The 22,090-nt window shown below is 43.2% G+C and overlaps 1 protein-coding gene across 1 annotated transcript in view; it reads left to right on the top strand.

Moving 5' to 3' along the window:
* BNIP1 (BCL2 interacting protein 1) overlaps window positions 1-17,939 on the top strand; it is a 44,411-nt gene extending 26,472 nt beyond the window's left edge. The window contains exons 5-6 of the mRNA XM_040406320.1: window positions 72-190; window positions 17,011-17,939. Coding sequence (XP_040262254.1) covers window positions 72-190; window positions 17,011-17,204 — 313 coding nt within the window. The 3' untranslated portion in view covers window positions 17,205-17,939. The remainder of the gene's footprint in view (window positions 1-71; window positions 191-17,010) is intronic.
* Window positions 17,940-22,090: the final 4,151 nt, after the last annotated feature.

The raw sequence follows: 22,090 nt of genomic DNA, 5'->3' as shown, positions 1-22,090 counted from the left end.
CTGTGTTAGAAGTGAAACTGAACTGATTATTTCAACCTTTTTTATTTTTTATTTTTTTTATCCTCCAACAGAAAAGTAACAAAAGAAAACCTGGCTCAGTCTGCAGGTAGCATCACAGAGAGTCTGATGAGCATCAGTCGAATGATGTCCCAGCAGGTGCAGCAGAGTGAAGTAACCATGCATACTCTAGGTATGATCATGGAGATGAACGAAGCAAAAAGAGCACAAACGTCCTTGACCACCGTGTTTCCCTCGAAAATAAGCCCTACCCTGATAATAAGCCATAGCGCTATTTTGCAGAGTTTTTGGAGTAGGCTTAAAATATACCGGTAGTACAACACCCTATTTTACAAAAAATAAAAAATAAAAGTACCATAATGACATAAGGTCTGCATTCACCCTAGGCCCATTTCAAGGAGTTCGTACGTGGAGTCTATATGACCTCTTAGGGCATATGGATGTCATAGAGGAAGGATCCTGGCTCTGGGAACCCCTTAGACAGATCAGCTATAAAGCACCTCGTTCCCTGAAAAACTATAATATTGTCTGGTCATTAGCTACTGTCACAATACTAGCTGATCATTGGAGGTTTTAAGCATCGGTCCATGGAGATTAGCTGATTGCAGAGTGAGCGACAAACATTAGTAGTAGTATGGCTTTATAGTGTACATTTTATGGCATGGAGATGTGCCCATTCAGCTTTGATCATCTCTCCTCGGAGCAGTGTAGCGTACAAGCTCATAGGTAGTCTATGGCTCCATGCACCGCTAACCCCATCTCTCCAACAAGGGCCTCGCAAAGCCAAAGTGCTGAGATGAGTGCTTAAGGATTTCGGGTATTGAATTTTCGATACCCAATCTATACTTTTCTCCCGGTATCGATACGATACCGGGATTTGCCTTTTATCAATACTAGGCTGTGCTACTGCACAGCCCAGTATCAGAGAACATGGATCGCGCTGTTCTCAGCGCGGCCATGTTCCCTCAGCAGCACGGGGAGAAGGAAGCAGTATTTCCCTCCCCCTTGTGCTGCTGCCACCAATGGGAACAAAGAGGAGGGGAGGGCGCACTGCGCCACCAATGATAACTAACGTTTAGGCTGGGTTCACACTTGAGCGTTTTACAGCGCGTTCAAACGCGCTGTAAAACGCTCAACACATGAAAACCAATGCTTCCCTATGGCCCTGGTTCTCACTTGAGCGTTTTACAGCGCGTTTGAACGTGCTGAAAAACGCCCTACGCTCAAACAAGTTCTTGAGCTTCTTTGGGGCGTTTTGACGCCCGTTTGTGGCCATAGGACACTGCAGTCAATCACACAAACGCGCGTCAAACGCGCGTTTACTATTGCATAAAAACGCACGACAAAAACGCGCGTTAAACGCGCATATCAAATACGCTCAGGTCTGAACCCAGCCTTAATACATTACAAATACAGGCAGCAGAAACACATTGCCGGCACCCGACCTCTGACAGGGCACTGCGATCCGCGGCAATTAACCCCTCAGGTGCTGCACCTGAAGGGTTAACTGCCGCTGATCGCAGCTCCCTGTCAGAGGTCGGGTGCCAGCAATGTGTTTCTGCCACCAGCTGTATTTGTATTAAACGTTAATTATGATTGGTGGCGCAGTTGACCCCCCCACCAGTATTAGAAACATTGGTGGCGCAGTGCGCCCTCCCCCTTTCCCTTCCCCAGCATTAAAATCATTGGTGGCGCAGTGCCCCCTCCCCCCCCCCATTACCCCAGTATTAAAATCATTGGTCACAGGGTCCCCTCACCTCCTCTCATTGGCGGCAGTGGCAGTTCTGATCAGAGCCCCAGCAGTGTAATCCTGGGGCTCCGATCGGTTACCATGGCAGCCAGGACGCTACTGAAGCCCTGGCTGCCATGGTCAGCTCCCTGCTGCTGTGTGCACAGGGCAGCAGGGAGAGTGTAAGATCCTATTCACCCTAATAGAGATCTATTAGGGCGAATAGGACAAGGGATTAAAAGATCCCAGGTGCTAGCCCCTAAGGGGGGGAAATAGTTATTAAATAAAAACGAAAAAAAAAACACAAGTATAAATCACCCCCTTTCCCAATTTTACATATATAAACAATAAATAAATAAACATATTACATATCGCTACATCCGAAAAGTCCAAACTATAAAAAAAAAAAAATAATAATAATTTCCTATGCGGTGAACACCGTAAAAGAAATTTTTTTTTTTGTCACCTTGTCCCCCCAAAAAATAGCATAGGACTGTTCGATTATGGGCCGGACGTTCTATAAAATGCGGAATGCACGCAGCTTTTTTGGCGTTTTTTTTTTTTTTGCATGGTATCAAGTATTGCAGTACTTTTTTATGGTATCGAAACCGAATCAAAATTTTGGTATCGAAACAACCCTAGAGTGCTTAGGTCTCTTTGTTTCAGCAGACCGTGTTTGAAGTTTTTTGAAATGATAGTTTCAGACATCCCCTTCAGTTTTTACATGAATTGCTGAAAATTCTGTCTGGATTGAGGCACAGAATCTACATATAAATCCTGACAGAAGGCACGACATGTTAACATGGCCTTAGATTGGCAAGCACATCTTGATTAGATGGACCAATCCAACAGTGTGGTTAAAATCTTCTGAAATATAGGAAATAAAGTTTTAACTCGTTGGCACTTGAGCTTGCCTGGAAACCTGAAGCCTTATATTGTACAGTCGTGGCCAAAAGTTTTGAGAATTACATAAATATTGGAAAAGTTGCTGCTTTAGTTTTTATAATAGCAATTTTCTTATACACCAGAATGTTATGAAGAGTGATAAGATGAATTGCATAGTCCTTCTTTGCCATGAAAATTAACTTAATCCCATTGCTGTCATTAAAGGACCTGCTGAGATCATTTCAGTAAGCGTCTTGTTAACTCAGGTGAGTATGTTGACGAGCACAAGGCTGGAGATCATTATGTCAGGCTGATTGGGTTAAAATGGCAGACTTCACATGTTAAAAGGAGGGTGATGCTTGAAATCATTGTTCTTCCATTGTTAACCATGGGGACCTGCAAAGAAATGCGTGCAGCCATCATTGCGTTGCATAAAAATGGCTTCACAGGCAAGGATATTGTGGCTACTAAGATTGCACCTCAATCAACAATTTATAGGATCATCAAGAACTTCAAGGAAAGAGGTTCAATTCTTGTTAAGAAGGCTTCAGGGCGTCCAAGAAAGTCCAGCAAGCGCCAGGATCGTCTCCTAAAGAGGATTCAGCTGCGGGATTGGAGTGCTACCAGTGCAGAGCTTGCTCAGGAATGGCAGCAGGCAGGTGTGAGCGCATCGGCACGCACAGTGAGGCGAAGAGTTTTGGAAGATGGCCTGGTGTCAAGACAGGGCAGCAAAGGAGCCACTTCTCTCCAAAAAAAACCTCAGGGACAGATTGATCTTCTGCAGAAGGTTTGGTGAATGGACTGCTGAGGACTGGGGCAAAGTCATATTCTCCGATGAAGCCTCTTTCCGATTGTTTGGGGCATCTGGAAAAAGGCTTGTCCGGAGAAGAAAAGGTGAGTGCTACCATCAGTCCTGTGTCATGCCAACAGTAAAGCATCCTGAGACCATTCATGTGTGGGGTTGCTTCTCATCCAAGGGAGTGGGCTCAATCACAATTTTGCCCAAAAACACAGCCATGAATAAAGAATGGTACCAAAACACCCTCCAACAGCAACTTCTTCCAACAATCCAACAACAGTTTGGTGAAGAACAATGCATTTTCCAGCACGATGGAGCACCGTCCCATAAGGCAAAAGTGATAACTAAGTGGCTCGGGGACCAAAACATTGACATTTTGGGTCCATTGCCTGGAAACTCCCCAGATCTTAATCCCATTGAGAACTTGTGGTCAATCCTCAAGAGGCAGGTGGACAAACAAAAACCCACTAATTCTGACAAACTCCAAGAAGTGATTATGAAAGAATGGGTTGCTATCAGTCAGGAATTGGCCCAGAAGTTGATTGAGAGCATGCCCAGTCGAATTGCAGAGGTCCTGAAAAAGAAGGGCCAACACTGCAAATACTGACTCTTTGCATAAATGTCATGTAATTGTCGATAAAAGCCTTTGAAACGTATGAAGTGCGTGTAATTATATTTCCCTACATCACAGAAACAACTGAAACAAAGATCTAAGCAAACTTTGTGAAAACTAATATTTGTGTCATTCTCAACTTTTGGCCACGACTGTACAGTCCTGATCAAGAGTTTAAGACCACTTGAAAAATGGCAAAAAATCAAGTAGAGCTTCAACATGCCGCAAGAAGAAATGGGAGTGAGACCAAAAAGTTTTGAGCATTCAATTTAATAAAAACAACGAATAAACTGAAACAGGCTGTTTTTCAGCTGATCAAAAGTTTAGGACCACACCTTCAAAAAAACGAAACCCCCCCCTCCCCCCAAAATAGAAATCCGACTTCCAAACATGAACTCAGTAATGAGTAGCTCCGCCGTTATTGTTTATCACTTCAAAAATTTGTTTCGGCATGCTCGATGCGAACGTTTCCATGAGGTGAGTGGGAACATTTCTCCAAGTGGTGAAGACGGCCACACGAAGGCCATCTACTGTCTGGAACTGTTGTCCATTTTTTGTAAACTCCCCTTGCCATCCATCCCCAAAGGTTCTCAATTGGATTTAGATCAGGGGAACATGCAGGATGGGCCAAAAGAGTGATGTTCTTCTCCTAGAAGAAGTCCCTTGTCCTGCGGGCATTGTGTACTGTAGCGTTATCCTGTTGAAAAACCCAGTCGTTACCACACAGACGAGGGCTCTCAGTCATGAGGAATTCTCTCTGCAACATCTGGACATAGCCAGCGGCTGTTTAACGCCCCTGCATTTCGTGAAGCTCCATTGTTCCACTGAAGGAAAAAGCACCCCAGACCATTATGGCGCCCCCTCCACTGTGGCGCGTAGAAAACATCTCAGGTGGGATCTGCTTGTCATGCCAGTAACGTTGGAAACCATCAGGACCATCAAGGTTAAAAAATTTTCTCATCAGAGAATAAAACGTTCTTCCACCTTTTGAATGTCCCGCTCTCTTGCAAAGTCCAAACTATCGGTTCTGTGGCGTTCAAGGAGACGAGATCTTTGAAGACGTTTTTTGTTTTTGAAGCCCTTCAGTCTCAGATGCCATCTGATGGTTATGGGGCTGCAGTGAGCACCAGTAAGGGCCTTAATTTGGGTCGAGGATCGTCCAGTGTCTTGACGGACAGCCAATTGGATCCTCCGGCTCAGTGCTGAGGACATTTTTTGGGGTCTTCCACTTGACTTTTTTGTTCCATAACCCTCAGGATCATTTAAGAAATTCCAAATGACTGTCTTAGGGTCCATTCACACGTCCGTTGTTTCTTTCCTGATCTGTTCCGTTTTTTGCAGAACAGATCTGGACCCATTCATTTTCAATGGGTCCTGAAAAAAACCGGACAGCTCAATGTCTGATTTTTTTATTTTTATTTTTTTTTTATTTTTTTTCAGGACCCATTGAAAATGAATAGGTCCAGATCTGTTCCGCAAAAAACGGAACCGATCAGGAAAGAAACAACGGACGTGTGAATGGACCCTTACTGCGTCCCACCTCAGCAGCGATGGCGCGCTGTGAGAGACCCTGCTTATGCAGTTCAACAACCCGACCACGTTCAAAAAGGGAGAGTTTTTTTTCTGCCTTTGCCATCACAACGTGTGACTACCTGACCGAAAATGACAATGAATCCACATCTTTGCACAGATTTGGCCTTTTAAAGGCATGTGGTCCTAAAGTTTTGATCAGCTGAAAAACAGCCTGTTTCAGTTTATTCGTTGTTTTCATTCAATTGAATGCTCTAAAAATGTTTTTTCTCACTCCCATTTCTTCTTGTTGCATGTTGAAGCTCTACTTGGAACCTTGTTAAGATCCAGCCATGCTAAATATGATTTTTTTGCCATTTTTCCAAGTGGTCCGAAACTTTTGATCAGGACTGTATATCAAGCACTGGTTACTGGGTCGAAATTGCAGTCTGTCTCTGACATCATGTCCTCTCTTTATCTGAAACTAAATAGTTTTAAAATTGAACTGCTTGTGTTTTCTCCATCTACTAACCTACCTAACCCTGATCTTCATCTCATTGTGCATTACCAAAACTCCTAGGGTCCCTCACCCTGTCTGTTCAATTACATGCCCACTCATGTTGCCTGGACCTCAAAATGTCTCTATATATGATTGCTATGATTCATTCTCATCTTGAGTCACTATTAATCAGTCTCTTCCCTTCTCTAATTTCTCTCCTGTCCAGTATATCCTGAATGCAGCAGCCATTCTCATCTGTCTGTCACTTCACTAGTTGCTCATACAGTATAGAATTTTTAAATTAAACTTCTCATTCTTGTGCACAAAGCTCTACACCAGTAATTTTGAATGCACTACCCCACACAGTCAGGTTAGATCCTAACCACCAAAACATATAACTTCTTCAAAACATATCTTCCTTTAACCTCATTCTCCAGAGCCTGATCCATCATTCATCAGTATCCACCACACTCCATGCACTACAGATATTGGCTGGTGATGGCTCCTGCAGCTTTATATCTGCTCCCCTGTTTAGTTAAGATGGCTGAACCATTGTACAAAACAGTCACTTTCTCATCCGTATCATTGGGGGGAAACAGGCTTTACCATGGGTATAGCTGTTGCTGCTAGGAGGCGGACGCTAAGCACAAAAAGTGGAAGCCCCTCCCCTTCAGCTATACCCTTCCTACAGGGACTAAGCTAAATCAGTTTTAGCTTAGTGTCTGTGGGAGGCAGACCTCTTTGCTTTGCAGGTCTGCTGTTTTTTGTTTAAATTTAAATTTTTATTTTTTTTATTTTTTTCTGGCGGGAGTTTCGGGCAGTCCTTAGAGCTGCCTGCACTCCCACATGGGAGATCAGGGGGTCCCCCCAAGCCCGCTGCTCCTTCCTGTTCTCCAGAAGCAAAGGAGGACCAGAGGTTCCTAAAAAGCCTCTGTATCCCGCCAGCATTCGGATCTACCACTGCAAGTCCCCTCTGTTCTGGTCTAGTGTCCCTCCTCAAGGGGCAGCACACCGAGGGTGGTGATCCGGCTGGAGCCAGGGGGGCAGAAGACGCCGGCCAGGTGAGTATAAAAAAGGAAAAGAGAAATTGGCCCCAAAGTTCTCCCCTCCTTCCAGTACCCTCCCCTCCTCAAGTTACCTGGGCCCCTCTAGGAGGCTTCTCCTGTCGGGAGAGAGGGGGGAAAGGGCGGCAGGACTTGGTGCGGGGCGTCTGTTTTACAGTTTCTTTAATGATCGGCGCGTCTGCTCTGGTCCTGGGCGCCGCCGGGGTCACTGCAAATTGCCCCGGCTTCTTTTGCGGCCTACTCCTGCACAGTCCCAGTGCGGCTTCTTTTTCCCCGGCCGGCGTATTGGTTCGGCCAGGGATGCGGCGGTATGTTGTTGCGGGAGGGGGGGGGGGGGCGCTGAGGGCCGGAATAGTTTTTGGGGCGGGGCATGAGTACTCCCCGCTCCCACGCTGGCAGCTGAGCTGAGGCTGAATGAGGAGTGCTGGCTCCGCCCACATCGGGTTTTTAAAGGCACCTGTGGTGGGACGCTGACAAGGTTCATCTGGTCATGCTGCCTGGAGGGATACAGGCTGGGTAAGTGCTGTTTTTCCCTTCTTACAGGGTCTAACCTTCCCCCTCATCCTCCTTCCTGTCACGGCAGGGTTGTCATTATGTCCGAGCCCAGGCCCCGAAGCAGGCAGTCACTGCTGTGCGCCATTACGCTTGTGCGTCGTGTTGCACAAAATTTCCATCTGCTCAGTCATATCCCCTCTGCTCTGACTGTGCGGCTTCGCCGTCCAGTGGCTCGGCCCGAACTCAATCGCCCCTGCTGCCAAGCCTATGGCAGAACCGGAGTGAGCACATTCCATGTCAAGGATGGTACAGGATGTCTCCAATACCAACAAATCTATTGTGGAAATATTGAGGGGTTTGTCGGCAAGGCAGTTTTCTGACCGGTTTGACTCTGGGGATCAAGGGGCTCATGCCCGTCGTGGCCGTCTCGCAAAACGGGCCATAACAAAAGGGTGTCTGTGTCTCCAGTTTCCTCGGCCTCTCACTCCAACGTGTCCTCAATGGAAGAGGCATGTCCTGAGGAGAGAGGGTAAGTTGTCCAAACTGCTCTATGGTGGACAATCTTACAGCGGTTATGGAGACGTTGCAGGTCGAGGACCCCGCACCTTCATCTGCCAGCTCGGGTCTTTGCTTTGGAAGTGTTTCCCCAACCATCAGGATTTTGATTCCTCTCTTTCCAAGGAGTGGAAGTTTCCTGATAGATGTTTTGCTTTGCCAAAACGCTTAAACCTCCTTTATCCATTTCCGGAGGATTTGACTAAGAAATGGTCGCCCTCACCTATCGTGGAGCCGCCTGTTTCTAGCTTTGCTAAGCATACTACCTTGCCAATGGTGGATGGAGTTTCTTTCTCTGATATCAGGGATAAGAAACTGGAAGCGTTTGCAAAGTCTTCCTTTGAAGCAGTAGGCACAGCACTGCAGTCGGTTTTTGCCTCTACTTGGGTGAGCAAGGCTATGGGGGAGTTGGTAGATAATTTGGTTCAGGGTCTCACCTTGGGTGTCCACTTTGGGGAGCTGGCCGATATGGCTCTTCAGCTCTCTCATGGCTCGCTCGTCAGCCCTTTTGGTGAAATTTTTTTTCGGTCGTCGCCTCCGACCTCTCCCTCTGCCGCAGATTCCTTTTTTTTTCAGGCGATTCGCACACTCTTGCGGCAGAGAGTGATTGTTCCGGTTCCTGTGCAAGACCGTTTTCAAGGGTTTTATTCCAATCTCTTTCTGATTCCCAAAAAAGAGGGGACGATCCGTCCCGTTCTGTACCTCAAGGCACTCAACTGTTTCCTTTGCATCCGCAGTTTCTGGATGGAGTCCCTGAGATCGGTCATTGCGTCCATGAAACCGGGGGAGTACCTATCCTCTATAGACATCAAGGATACTTATCTTCACGTGCACATCTACGTCAGTCATCAGAGATTTCTCCGGTTCGCAGTGGGTCCATTTCACTTCCAGTTTGTAGCCCTCCCGTTCGTCCTGGCCACGGCTCCCAGGGTCTTTTATGAAGATTTTGGCAGCAGTCATGGCCCTGCTCCATTCTAGGGGGATCATGAAGATCCCTTACTTAGACGACATCCTGGTAAAGGGTCCGTCTTTCCGGGTGACAGCGGACCGCCTGAGCATAGTCTTGGACAACCTGGATCGCTTCGGATGGATCCTGAACAGACAGAAGTCCTGTCTTTATCCATCGCAGCGGCTGACTTATCGGGTCATGGCCATGGGAGTGTTGGAAAATCTCTCCGTTTCAAGGAGTATAGTCACGTGAGGAACGCTCCCTTCCAATCAACGTTCTGGAGTTGAGGACTATTCGTCTCTCTCTGCGGCATTAGACCGACCATCTCAAGGGACGTTCAGACCGACAACTCCACGGCGGTGGCGTACCTCAATCACCAGGGCGGCACCCGGAGCCCGGCAGCTGTGGCGGAGACGGCTCTGATCCTCAGTTGGGTGGAGAACCATGTTCCGGCGCTGTCGGCAGTTCACATCCCTGGCGTCGACAATTGGATCACCGACTTCCTCAGCCGGGAGCGTCTCGATCCCGCAGAGTGGGCTCTTCACCCGTTGGTCTTTCGAGCCATCTGCGAGCAGTGGGGTCAGTCGGACGTGGATCTCATGGCCTCCTGCTTCAACAACAAGGTCGAGGACTTTGTAGCGCAGTCTAGGGGCCCCATGTCCCTGGCGTGCGATGCGCTGGTGATTCCATGGAGTCGGTTCACCTTTCCTTACGTGTTCCTGCCTTTTCCTCTCATTCCGCATCTCCTCTGGAAGATCAGGCCCAAAGGATTGCCCATCATTCTCGTGGCTCCCGATTTGGCCACGCCGGGTGTGGCATGCGTCTCTGGTCACCCTCCTTGCCAACGAACCCTGGCGTCTTCCTCTTCGGGAGGACCTCCTGTCGCAGGGGACGATCTTACACCCAAATTTAGGGTCGCTGCTGTTGAAGCCGCCGTACTAAAGGCTCGGGCGTTCTCGGAGGCTGTGGTCCAGACCATGATTTGTGTCTTCTCGGATCTACCACCGGACCTGGAAGCCCTACTTTAGTTGGTGCGAGCGGCGTCAGCTGTCTCCCATTCGGTTCTTATTGCCGCGACTCTTGGCTTTCCTGCAGTCGAGCATGGACTTGGGGCTGGCTCTCAGCTCCCTCAAAGGGCAAGTGTCTGCTCTCTCCATTCTTTTTCAGCAAAATTTGTCTTCGCTTTCGGCTCAGACTTTTCTACAGGGGGTGGCGCATGCTGCGCCTCCTTTCCGTCCTCCATTGAATCCTTGGGATCTTAATCTAGTGCTCAACGCTATCCACTCTTCACTGTTTGAGCCTTTGCAGCAGGTGTCGCTGCGCTTCCTGTCTTACAAGGTGGCTTTTTTGGTGGCGATGACTTCTATCCTCGGCCCTTCAGGTATGCAAGGCGGCGACCTGGTCGTCTGTGCACACCTTTTTTCAAGTTTTACAGGGTGCACACCTTCGTGTCACTGGGGCGGAGAGTTTTGCAGATGGCGGTTCTCTGATTGGCATGAGGGTTTTTTGTTATGCCTACCCTTGGGGACTGCTCTGTAACGTCCCATGGTCAAGCCTGTGTCCCCCAATGATACAGATGAGAACTAAATTTTTGTACTTACAGTAAAATCTGTTTCTCTTCTGTTCATTGGGGCACACAGCTCCCACCCATTCTTTTGTTTAGTGACCTTTTTGGGCCTGTGTGGTTTTTGGGTTTGTACATAGTTTGGTTTTCCTGTTTTTGTCTTGCTTTTCCTACTGCTTTTGTACTAACTGATTTAGCTTAGTCCCTGTAGGAAGGGTATAGCTGAAGGGGAGGAGCTTGCACTTTTTGTGCTTAGTGTTCGCCTCCTAGCGGCAACAGCTATACCCATGGTCAAGCCTGTGTCCTCCAATGAACGGAAGAGAAACAGATTTTACAGTAAGTACAAAAATTAGTTTTTACCTCTTTTGTTACCCCTATTTCTTCATAGAGTTTAGACTCTTATGAGCACGACCTTCACTCCTATTTGAATTGCTGATAAGTTTGTTACTATGTAATGTCTGCTGTAGTTTGTACAGGAACCTGCTGATTGTAAAGCACTGTGGAATATGTAGAAGAATAAAAAACTATTATTATTTATTATTCTTATTAATACCTAAAATTCTATGGTCGTGATTTTTCAGTGATGCAAGTTTTACTGCAGCCTTAATTACATAGACTATATGGAAAAAGTTCACAGAATGGGGTGGCTCTACCAATCCGTAGGATAGAAAAGGTGCTCACTATCTAAGTGTTAACTCCAAAAACACCAAGAGATTAATAAATTGTAAAAATAAATAAAGATATGGCACTCAATATCTGGAGGACTGCTCAAAGCAAATTACTTTATTACTACTACTATAACATAGAAGAAAATAGAAAGAATGCTCCAGCACCACGATGGATAGTATGAAAATCCCGGTCTTTATTATCACCAAGAATCCAGGTGAATACAGCAATCAAACAACACTGGTGGCCCCCTGTTCCCAAGATCTATGCGTTTCGAACTGTCGTGTTCTTAGTCATGATCCTAAGTGTCTCACATGTTCCCAGCTGAAATACTATCCACCTCCGTCATCTCCGCCTATCCAGGGAGGAGTATAGTGGAACAGGGCGGGCAGCAAAATCAGCCAGGTCCATGTGAGACACCTGTGCAAGCCCAATCACATGTTACATAGTTTTAATCCCAATAGTGCTCCGTACAAACATTATAAAATACATAGAAAAAATATACATAAACGAAAATCTTTAAATGTACATATAAAATCCTCTATAATCTACTTCCCCACAAATAGCCAAAGCAACGTTCCTATTTAATACAGATTATATTGTACATATAACAGTAAACATGATGAGAAAAATAATGGTAGACGAAAAAAACAATAAAATTCAAGAAAACGGAGCAGATTTCATAATACTATATTCCTTGATTTCTTGTTTGTATCATATTTTCTTGTGACTCCGTGTATCCATATGTTGATTTCATCACCTATCTGATGTATCAGTGTGGAATAGTTGCATATCTCCATCACACTTGAAAATCGCATGGTGTGAACTGGGACTAGAATCTATGCTGAAAGAACCCATCGGATAAGATGCATTCAATAGTTAATTATATAACATAGCCACAATATACCATACACACAAAAACAATTTACCATCACACCATGCGATTTTCAAGTGTGATGGAGATATGCAACTATTCCACACTGATACATCAGATGGGTGATGAAATCAACATATGGATACACGGAGTCACAAGAAAATATGATACAAACAAGAAATCAAGGAATATAGTATTATGAAATCTGCTCCGTTTTCTTGAATTTTATTGGTTTTTTCGTCTACCATTATTTTTCTCATCATGTTTACTGTTATATGTACAATATAATCTGTATGAAATAGGAACGTTGCTTTGGCTATTTGTGGGGAAGTAGATTATAGAGGATTTTATATGTACAATTAAAGATTTTCGTTTATGTATATTTTTTCTATGTATTTTATAATGTTTGTACGGAGCACTATTGGGATTAAAACTATGTAACATGTGATTGGGCTTGCACAGGTGTCTCACATGGACCTGGCTGATTTTGCTGCCCGCCCTGTTCCACTATACTCCTCCCTGGATAGGCGGAGATGACGGAGGTGGATAGTATTTCAGCTGGGAACATGTGAGACACTTAGGATCATGACTAAGAACACGACAGTTCGAAACGCGTAGATCTTGGGAACCGGGGGCCACCAGTGTTGTTTGATTGCTGTATTCACCTGGATTCTTGGTGATAATAAAGACCGGGATTTTCATACTATCCATCGTGGTGCTGGAGCATTCTTTCTATTTTCTTCTATCTTCAATCGGGACTGGCTTGAGTCCGCTCCGTGCACCGCTGTGCAGGACGTCGAGGTGAGCTGGCTGTAAACCTTTCTATACTACTATAACAGTTCTCAATTGTTAAAAGATTTAAAATGTCATACAAGATACGTAAATTGTGCAAAAATTTAATAACAAAAGGATAAAACATCCCAAATGACGATGAGATAAAAATCACTTGAGGTGTAAATGTGTATGTCAGACAGCTTATAGGTGCTTTCTGAATTTCTGATTAGTCCACCACAGAAAAATTGGTTATCAGCACTATATAGGCTGTTGTTAGTATTTCTCTGAGATTTTTGATAGTCACCAATTCTTCAGTTAGTAAAATAATAAGCGATTCTTGATGTTATAACGCAATGTTAGACTTTATGAAAGAGTCATATTCTTATAACACAGTTCTTAAATTTGTCAAATTGTAGAAATTCGGGAATTGTTAGCTCTGGGTGGCGTCCCACCTATTATCGAGCTGCCTTATTCCCTTACCTCCAACCTCTGAGTGCGGCTTTTTCCTTTTGGTCGCCGTTCCTTCAGCGTGTTCAGCTTTTCCTTAGCTTCAATTTAGGTGAAGAGTGGAACTGTGTCATTCCAAGAAGCTATCAAGCATAAGTCTTTATGTAGGACGGATCAGTCACTTGAGAGGTTAAAACGGAGGTAGAGTTGTAAGTGTCCTTGCGTACGCCAAAATGGTGGTAATGTGGGGTCCAGATTCCTCCCAGACGCGTTTCGAAGTCCCAAAAGGTACTGACTTCTTCCTCAGTGTTGACCTGGCTCCCACTAAACCACCTTTTTATATCCTCTTTCCTAATTGGTTCCAGATGTCCCAAAAAACAGTCCTGGACTGGGATTCAAATTTCACAGTGTCCAAGATCTGGTCTGGAGTATAACAATGTGGTATAATCAATAAAATCGATAAAAAAATTGAATTTAAAATGAAATTAATCAGAAAATGGCACTTCCGTTTCTTCCATAGGTATACTACATCAAAAATCTTACTATTTCTAAAAAAAAAAAAAAAAAAAGGTGCGTTTTTCATGCGTTTTTTGTTTACCTATGCGTTTTTTTCAGAAAAGCTGCTGAAAATTCACCCTTAGGCTCCATTCACACGTCCGCAATGTGTTTTGCGGATACACGGAGACACGGATCCGCAAAACACGGAAAGCGGCAATGTGCATTCCTCATTTTGCGGACCGCACATTGCCGACATAATAGAATATGCCTGTTCTTGTCCGCAATTGCGGACAAGAATAGGACATGTTCTATTTTTTTGCGGAAACGGAAGCACGGATGCGGAAGTGCGGATCCGCAAATGTGGATGCGGACAGCACATTCCGTCCCCATAGAGAATGAATGGGTCGGCACCCTTTCCGCAAAATTGCGGAAAGGATGCGGACACATTTTGCGGACGTGTGAATGGAGCCTTAATCTTTTGGGTGAAGGATTTGATATTATTTGCTTTCCTTATACCATTAAAATTCACTTAAGTTAAAATATATAAATGAATATAAAAATTACTTCTTAAAAAGTGATAATCACTACATTTTAATTTATTTATAGACATATAGCAGTAGATGAGACAAAGTAGATAAGTCTAAAAGGAGAAACTTGTAAGGTTGGATGGATGTGAGGTTGTGGTTGAATAAAAGTGGGTGCCTTCCACCGAGGCGCGGTCGGACGTACGTAGCTAATATACCACCCAACCATGCATCGGTGGGAGGCATCCACCCCAGAGCATTCATATTTTACAGAAAGCCAAAAATTTCTAATTCTGCATTTAAGCCGTGTGGTATAAGAGTGTCCAGTTCAAAAATCCATCTCGATTCTATTCTGGACATTTTTTCCACATGATTCCCTCCTCTCCAGTCTATCCCAACTTTCTCTATCGCTGCAAAGCTTAAGTTTGTTTGTTGACCATGTTGTTCCTTAAAGTGTTTTGAGAGTGGGTGATCCATGTGGCCTTTCCTAATATTGTTAAGGTGCTCCGCAATCCTTTTCTTTAATGTTCGTTTTGTCCTTCCCACATATATTTTGTTGCATGGGCAGCTTATTATGTAGATAACACTCGTAGTACTACAAGTGAGGTATTCTTTTATAAGTTGATTAGTCGGGGATATTATTTCGTGTGTTTTCCGCGGGAAATTTGTTAATCGGCAATTGATGCAGGTGCCGCATCTATAAAAGCCTTTTATATCCAGCATTGTCTGTATCGTGGGTTTATTCGTTTTTTTCTTTTTTATTGTTGGGGCTACTTTCAAGCCTAAATTGGGGGCCTTAGTATATACAATCTGTGGTATTGTCGGGATCAGTGAGACTATCACTTTATCTTCCTTCAGAAAATGCCAGTGTTTTTTAACTATCTGTTGAATTTTACGATATTGGGCATTGAAGGGTAAGACCATTCTTATAGTCCCCTCATCTTTATTTTTCTTCTTCCTCACTTGAATTGGATTAAAAAATAATTTTCTATCCAATTCTCTTACTTTACCTAAAGATGAGTCTACTAGGGATTCAGGGTATTCTCTAGTTACAAATTGTTCTTTCATTTTATAGGCCTCCTCTTCAAATTGTTCGTCTTCAGTGCAATTTCGTTTTGGGCGTCGGAATTGTCCATACGGGATATTTAACAGCCATCTAGGTAGATGTCCGCTGGTATAGGGGATCAGGCTATTTTTAGCAACATCCTTCAGAAAGGTATTGCAGATTACTTTTTCACCCTCAATTCGGATATTTAAATCTAAAAATTCAATATTCCCATCATATATCTTGGATGAGAGGTGTATGTTTCTGTCATTACCATTCAATACGTCTATGAAGGAAGTTAACGAGCCTATATCTCCATTCCACACCAAAATAATATAGTCAATGTACCTATACCATAGCACCAGGTCCGTCCCCAGCCGCGGCAAAACGGACCCCTCTTCCCAATCAGCCATAAAGAGGTTCGCATAGCTGGGGGCGAACCTGGTGCCCATGGCGGTACCGCACTTTTGCACAAAAAAATTTGAGCCAAAACAGAAATAATTGTGAGACAAAATGAAGTTAACACTTTCCTCTAGGAAGCCTATCTGTTCTTTTTTTAATCTACCCTCCTTTATTAATTGATCACTCATGGCTGTCGTCCCTTGTTGATGGTCAATGATTGTATATAATGACCGTACATCCAGTGTACACATTGTCCACTCAGGGTTGAATTTTAATTTTTCTAGAATATCTATAATTTGTGTCGTGTCCCGGATGTAAGTTTTCGTATTTTTTACTGTCGGCTGGAGAGGAGTGTCAATATATTTTGACAGATTGCTTGTAATCGAACCTATCCCGGATATTATAGGTCGACCGGGTGGTTGCGTCGGGTTCTTATGTAACTTCGGCAGACAGTAAAACACTGGCATTCTTGCCTGTGTGTCACATATAAATTTGCATTCTTGTCTATTTATTATATTTTGGGAGATTCCTTTTTCACATAGTTGTTTTAACTCCTCTTGATAGACCTTAGTTGGATCTATTTTTACTTTCATATATGTGGTCTCATCCTCTAATTGTTTTAAACACTCCATATTATATTCTTCCTCATCCCAGATAACAATGGCTCCTCCTTTATCAGCTGGTCTAATTATTATTTTTTCTTTCATTTGTAGTTCTTTTTATGGCTTTTATTTCCTGATTCGTGATATTGCATCCCCTGTTATTTTTAATCTTTCTTAGATCGTACTCAAGTCTATGGAAAAAGTCTATGGAAATCCTTCCTAAATATTTAATTCAGATTTTAGAGCAAGGATTTTTGCCCTTATCCCCACTGGGATTGCAGCAGCCATGTCCAGTTCATCGTTCACATGACTGCTGCAGAGAATCAATGGTCCCAGCAGTCCTGACTGTTTGAAGCACTTGTGTGACCACTGAGGCCAGTTATTGGTTGCAGTGGTCATGTGCATGATGAACAGCAGGTGATGGAATTTAATTGTAGTGACTCCCCTTTAGTCCTGTGAATGATCATTCATATATATTTATACTATTATTTATTTTCAGCCACCTCATCCAGAACCATCCAAGAAGCCAATGAAGAGTTCAAATCCATGTCTGGAACCATTCAGCTTGGGCGAAAACTTATTACCAAGTATAATCGTCGAGAACTGACGGACAAGCTGCTCATTTTCCTAGCACTTGCCTTGTTCTTAGCAACCGTACTTTATATCCTAAAGAAAAGACTGTTTCCATTCTAGCAGCAACTGTGTGCTCACTTATTTCCAGGACCTTATTTAAGGATGGCTGCTAGCATAAACCAGTGAGGTTGTTCATGTGATGATCAGAAGAGGCCTTGAGGCAGTACATTCAGAGTGGGTCATCTCCACTACAGTTTATTCATGTCTTAATCAGAGATTAAGTGGCAGCAAAGAAATCTGGAGCCACAATCTCAATATAATTTTCCATGTAGACATTAACTAAAATACTGTCTGCCGTACAGAAAGCAAATGTATGCTTAGGTGATAACACTTTTGTCTGATGTCCATCCATGTTTACAAATCTCTTTGGTTACTTTTATGGATGTCTTAAAGGGATGCTAAACCTAGAAAGAGAAGCGTTTCCTGGCGTGTATGGTTTTCTGCAATCTGATGGAGAAATCAGGGATCCTCTTGGTCACCTCCTTTATTGGTTGATGAGGCTTTTGTTGATAGAATGAGTGGATGATTTCTACTGTGGCATGCTACTTCCAAAACCTAGCTGATCCCACCAATTTCAAAAAGCCTGGCCAACCGTCTAATGTGTATGGGCGCCTCTTGACTCTCCTCTGACAGCAGATGTCTGGGGATGTTAGATTTCAACTGCCCAAACCATTTGTTCTACCGAAAACACATGCATGCTCGCCTGAGATGAGCAGGTATACAGTGCTGCCCATAATTATTCATACCCCTGGCAAATTTTTACTTAGTTATTTTTATTTAACCAGCAAGTAATTTTTTGACGAGAAATTACATAGGTGTCTCCCAAAAGAAAATAAGACTATGTACAAGAGGCATTTATTGTGGGAAAAAAAAAAAAAACATTTCTCAGCTTTTATTTGCATTTGAGAAAAAAAATACCAGATGTTCCACACTGTGGAAAATCTCAGAGGACATGGTAGGAAGCCAAAAGTGACACCTGTGCTGGCCAGGAGGATAGTTAGAGAGGTGAAAAAGAATCCAAGGATTACCACCAAGGCCATCCTGGTGAATCTGGGCTCTGCTGGTGGCAATGTCCCAAGGCAGACAATCCAACAGACACTGCACACTGCTGGGTTTCACGGATGCAGACCAAGGAGGACGCCACTTCTCGAGATAAAGCACACAAAAGCTCGCTTGGCCTTTGCAAAAGCTCATCTGGACAAAAAAAGACTTCTGGTCTTCTGTGTTATGGTCAGATGAAACAAAAATTTTATTGTTTGGTCACAATGATGTTTCCTTCATTTGGCGTAAAAAAAGGAGAAGTCTTCAACCCAAAGAACACCATCCCTACTGTCAAACATGGTGGTGGGAACCTAATGCTTTGGGTGAGACATCTATGTAATTTCCCTTAAAACAAATTACTTGCTGGTTGGATAAAAGTAACTTTAAGTCAAAATTTGCCAGGGGTATGAATAATTATGGGCAGCACTGTATGCTTGAGGGGATGGGGAGTGATAGCTGTCAAATGATCAAGTGTTTGGCCAACAACTATTCTATGTGTATGACTAGCCTTAGGGAATCCTTCTTTTCCATCTAAGAATTTTTATAAGTAACCAAAATGACGCCTCTCATGTACCATAGACCTATATTTCAGGATCAGCCATTTTTACTTGCACGCATTGACACAGGGTGATGTATAGCAGGCTAAATTGTATGATAGATCTTTCTTTTTTAACAACCATCTGACATGTATTACAGATCAGTTGGGACAATGCTGGGGAGCATATGGGTGCAAAACACTGACACAAGATAGCTGAAAGAACACAATACTGACATAATAGCTAATACACAAGAAATATTGTCATTTTTCTAGTAGTATGCATTCGATTAAATCTTATTTCTATTATCATATTTTCTGGGGAAACAGGTGTATTACATAGAATTATTCTAACAATGGTACAGACTTTATTTAACCATTATGGGGGAGATTTATCAAAACTGGTTAAAGGAATACTGGCTTAGTTGCCCATAGCAACCAATCAGATTCCACCTTTCATTTTTCAGAGCCCTTTTGGAAAATGTTAGGTGGAATCTGGTTGCTATGGGCAACTAAGCCAGTTTTCCTTTACACTAATTTTGATAAATCTCCCCCTATGTGTTAGAATGAAATGTATTTTTATCTACCCAAAGGACCCCAAACGCTGCATATCTTCCCCCTATATACCAGTTTTTTTTTATAGCAGCACTTCCACTGCATCCTGGTAAGATGTTTACAAGGCTTCCTGTTTTTCTAAGCTTCCTGCTAAGTTTTCTAACCAAACCCAGCATGCATTGCTCTGTAATGTTTCACAGGGCCTTCCCAGCTTGCCACGCTGTTCTCTGTGCAGTAATCATGCCCCTTCATGTCCCCTCTCATGTGAGTTAGGGTTCATGCACACAAACGTATTTTTTTTTTTTTCCACATCCAATCTGCATTTTTGCAGATTGGATGTAGACACATTCACTTCACTTCATTCACTTCAATATGGGATGCTGTCCACATCTGTATGTCTGTTCCATAGCACCCTCAAAAAAATAGAACATGTCCTTTTCTTGTCCGTTTTACGTACAAGGATAGGACTATTCTACAGAGGGCAGGAGGTTCCGTTCCACAAAATGCTGAACACACATGGGCGGTATCCGTGTTTTGTGGATCCACAATTTGCGGACCGCATAACAGGCTACAGTTGTGTGCATGAGTCCTTAGGCAGAGCAAACCCTGTGAAATATTATAGAGCAGAAAATGCTGGGTTTGGTTAAAATAAATGAGCAGGAAGCTGAGGAAAAATAAGTTCTGCATGTAAACATCCTGCCAGGATGCAGTGATGCTAAGAAAAGAGGAAGGAAAGTTCTGCCATGAAAAACAGGTATACGGGCCAAAAATATGCAGTCCTTGGGGTACTTTGAACAGATGAAAATAAAATTCATTATGAATCTGGAGAACCCCTTTAATAAAACGGGTCAAAATTGTATGTGTGGTATACTCCCTTTAGGGGTGGAGCCCTATTCTTGCTGAATGGCTTCTCATCTATTAGCAAAGTGAAAAGGAAAGGGGAAAGGAAAAAAAAAGTAGTCGCATGACCAATTTATCACCCGTTAAATGTAACCAGCCACTTCAATCATAACAACCACATTCTGCTTCTAATTTGATATCCACCTTTAACGTCTTGTGAGAAAATTCGGACAACCCTTTTTTACAGAGCAGCTTTACTTGAGATAATGAGTAGGTTTCGTACATTAAAGGGGTTCTCCAGGATAAAAAAAAAAAGAAAATGCTTAAATATTATTTTAGAATAAATATATTCACAAATAACTTTCATTACTTAGAATGGCTTGTTTAGTCTAGGGAGCACTCAGAAGAAATGAAATGGCCACCGTCCTATCAGTACACACTAAACCTGTTCTAACCACACAGGAGGACAAGTTACTTGCCCACAATGAGTCATAGTGCTGCCTCATCCTCCTCTCTGCTCTGCTTGTCAGGACTCATGATCCTGAATACAGGTGAATCTCTGTGGGAATGGAGATGATGAGGAGACATGAGAGGAAGGTGAGGTGTGGCTAATGAGCAGCAGCACTTGTATGTAGTCTCCGTTACCACAGCCTGTCCTGTCCGTCCTCTCTGTACTTCATGTCTCCTCATGAACTAAATTTCCCAGAGATTCATCTATAGATCTTATCATCTGTATTCAGGATTATAATCCCTGACAAGTAGAGTAGAGAGGAGAATGAGGCAGCTGTTTACCTCGGTGTTGTAAAGTAACTTGTCCTCATGTGTGATCTGGACAGGTTTTGTGTGAACTAATGGTACAGCGGCCATTTTGTTTCTCCTGATGATTGCTCCCCAGACAAAATGAGCCATTATAACTAATGAAAGGTATTTGGGAATACATTTATAATAAAGTAATATTTTAAGTATTTTCATTTTCTTAATTCCCGGAGAACCCCTTTAACTACTTGTTTCAGTATCTGCCACAACATCCATATTGGGGATGGTCATAGTATTGATGTGCTGCCTGAGGACACCACCACTGAGGCCAGATATTGGCTGTGTCGGTGCATGGGACCCTGTTCTTGCAAGGAGTTTACATGCAGGGGCTGAAGGTACAGGGATGAAGCCTGGGACCCATGGAGCCAGAACCAAGCAGTGGGAAGTGGGTAAATATACTTACTTCCCTTTACAGTTCTGGTGTGGTGGGATTTAACAAAAAAAAAGTAGAACGTGGACAACCCCCTTAAGTCTACTTTACATGACCGTGTTCCATTCTTTTAAAAATATTTTTGCCAAAAACAGGAACAAATTTCATCTTATGGATGAAGTGAAAATGGAATGTGACTATATAAAATACTGTTATATAAAAGAGCCAATATTCTGGAGTTTGTGCATTTACAGGGTTATAAAGGTTAATGTTTAAAATTTCCAAGCAGCAGTTTTAAGATTAGAGATGGAGTCCAAAGAAGTGACTGTTGGATTTTAAGGAAAAGTCTTCCTTATGAGGGAGCCCTATGTTAGCCGGACTTCTGATTAAAAATAGCAGGCATGTTGCAAGAGAAGAGACGTGGTATAAATCATGTATTCATGTGGCAGAGAGAATTTGTCTTCTTTTCAACTCCCTTTTTACTTGCTATGTATTCCGGATTTAGAAAAGCTGTTCTTGTTGACTTATCATTTAATATTTAACTGTCAATCCAATGGAAGGACATGAGGTCAGACTTCCTGTGACCTAAAGGACCAATTACTTCCTCTTGGAACTACTGATCTGATTCTCAAGAAAAGGTTTAGTGCCTATTGCCTAACTTTTGTCATACCGGTTATAGTATCTAATAAATCATATTGATTATGGATGTCTTCTGTTTTGTTACCTTGTATGAATGCCTGTATTATGGTCTACTAAAAGGAACTAAGATCACCATAGAACCTGATAATG

The sequence above is a fragment of the Bufo bufo genome, chromosome 1 (assembly GCF_905171765.1).
Source record: "Bufo bufo chromosome 1, aBufBuf1.1, whole genome shotgun sequence".
Taxonomy (NCBI): Eukaryota; Metazoa; Chordata; class Amphibia; order Anura; family Bufonidae; genus Bufo; species Bufo bufo.
This window is presented reverse-complemented; position numbering and strand designations above follow the sequence as displayed.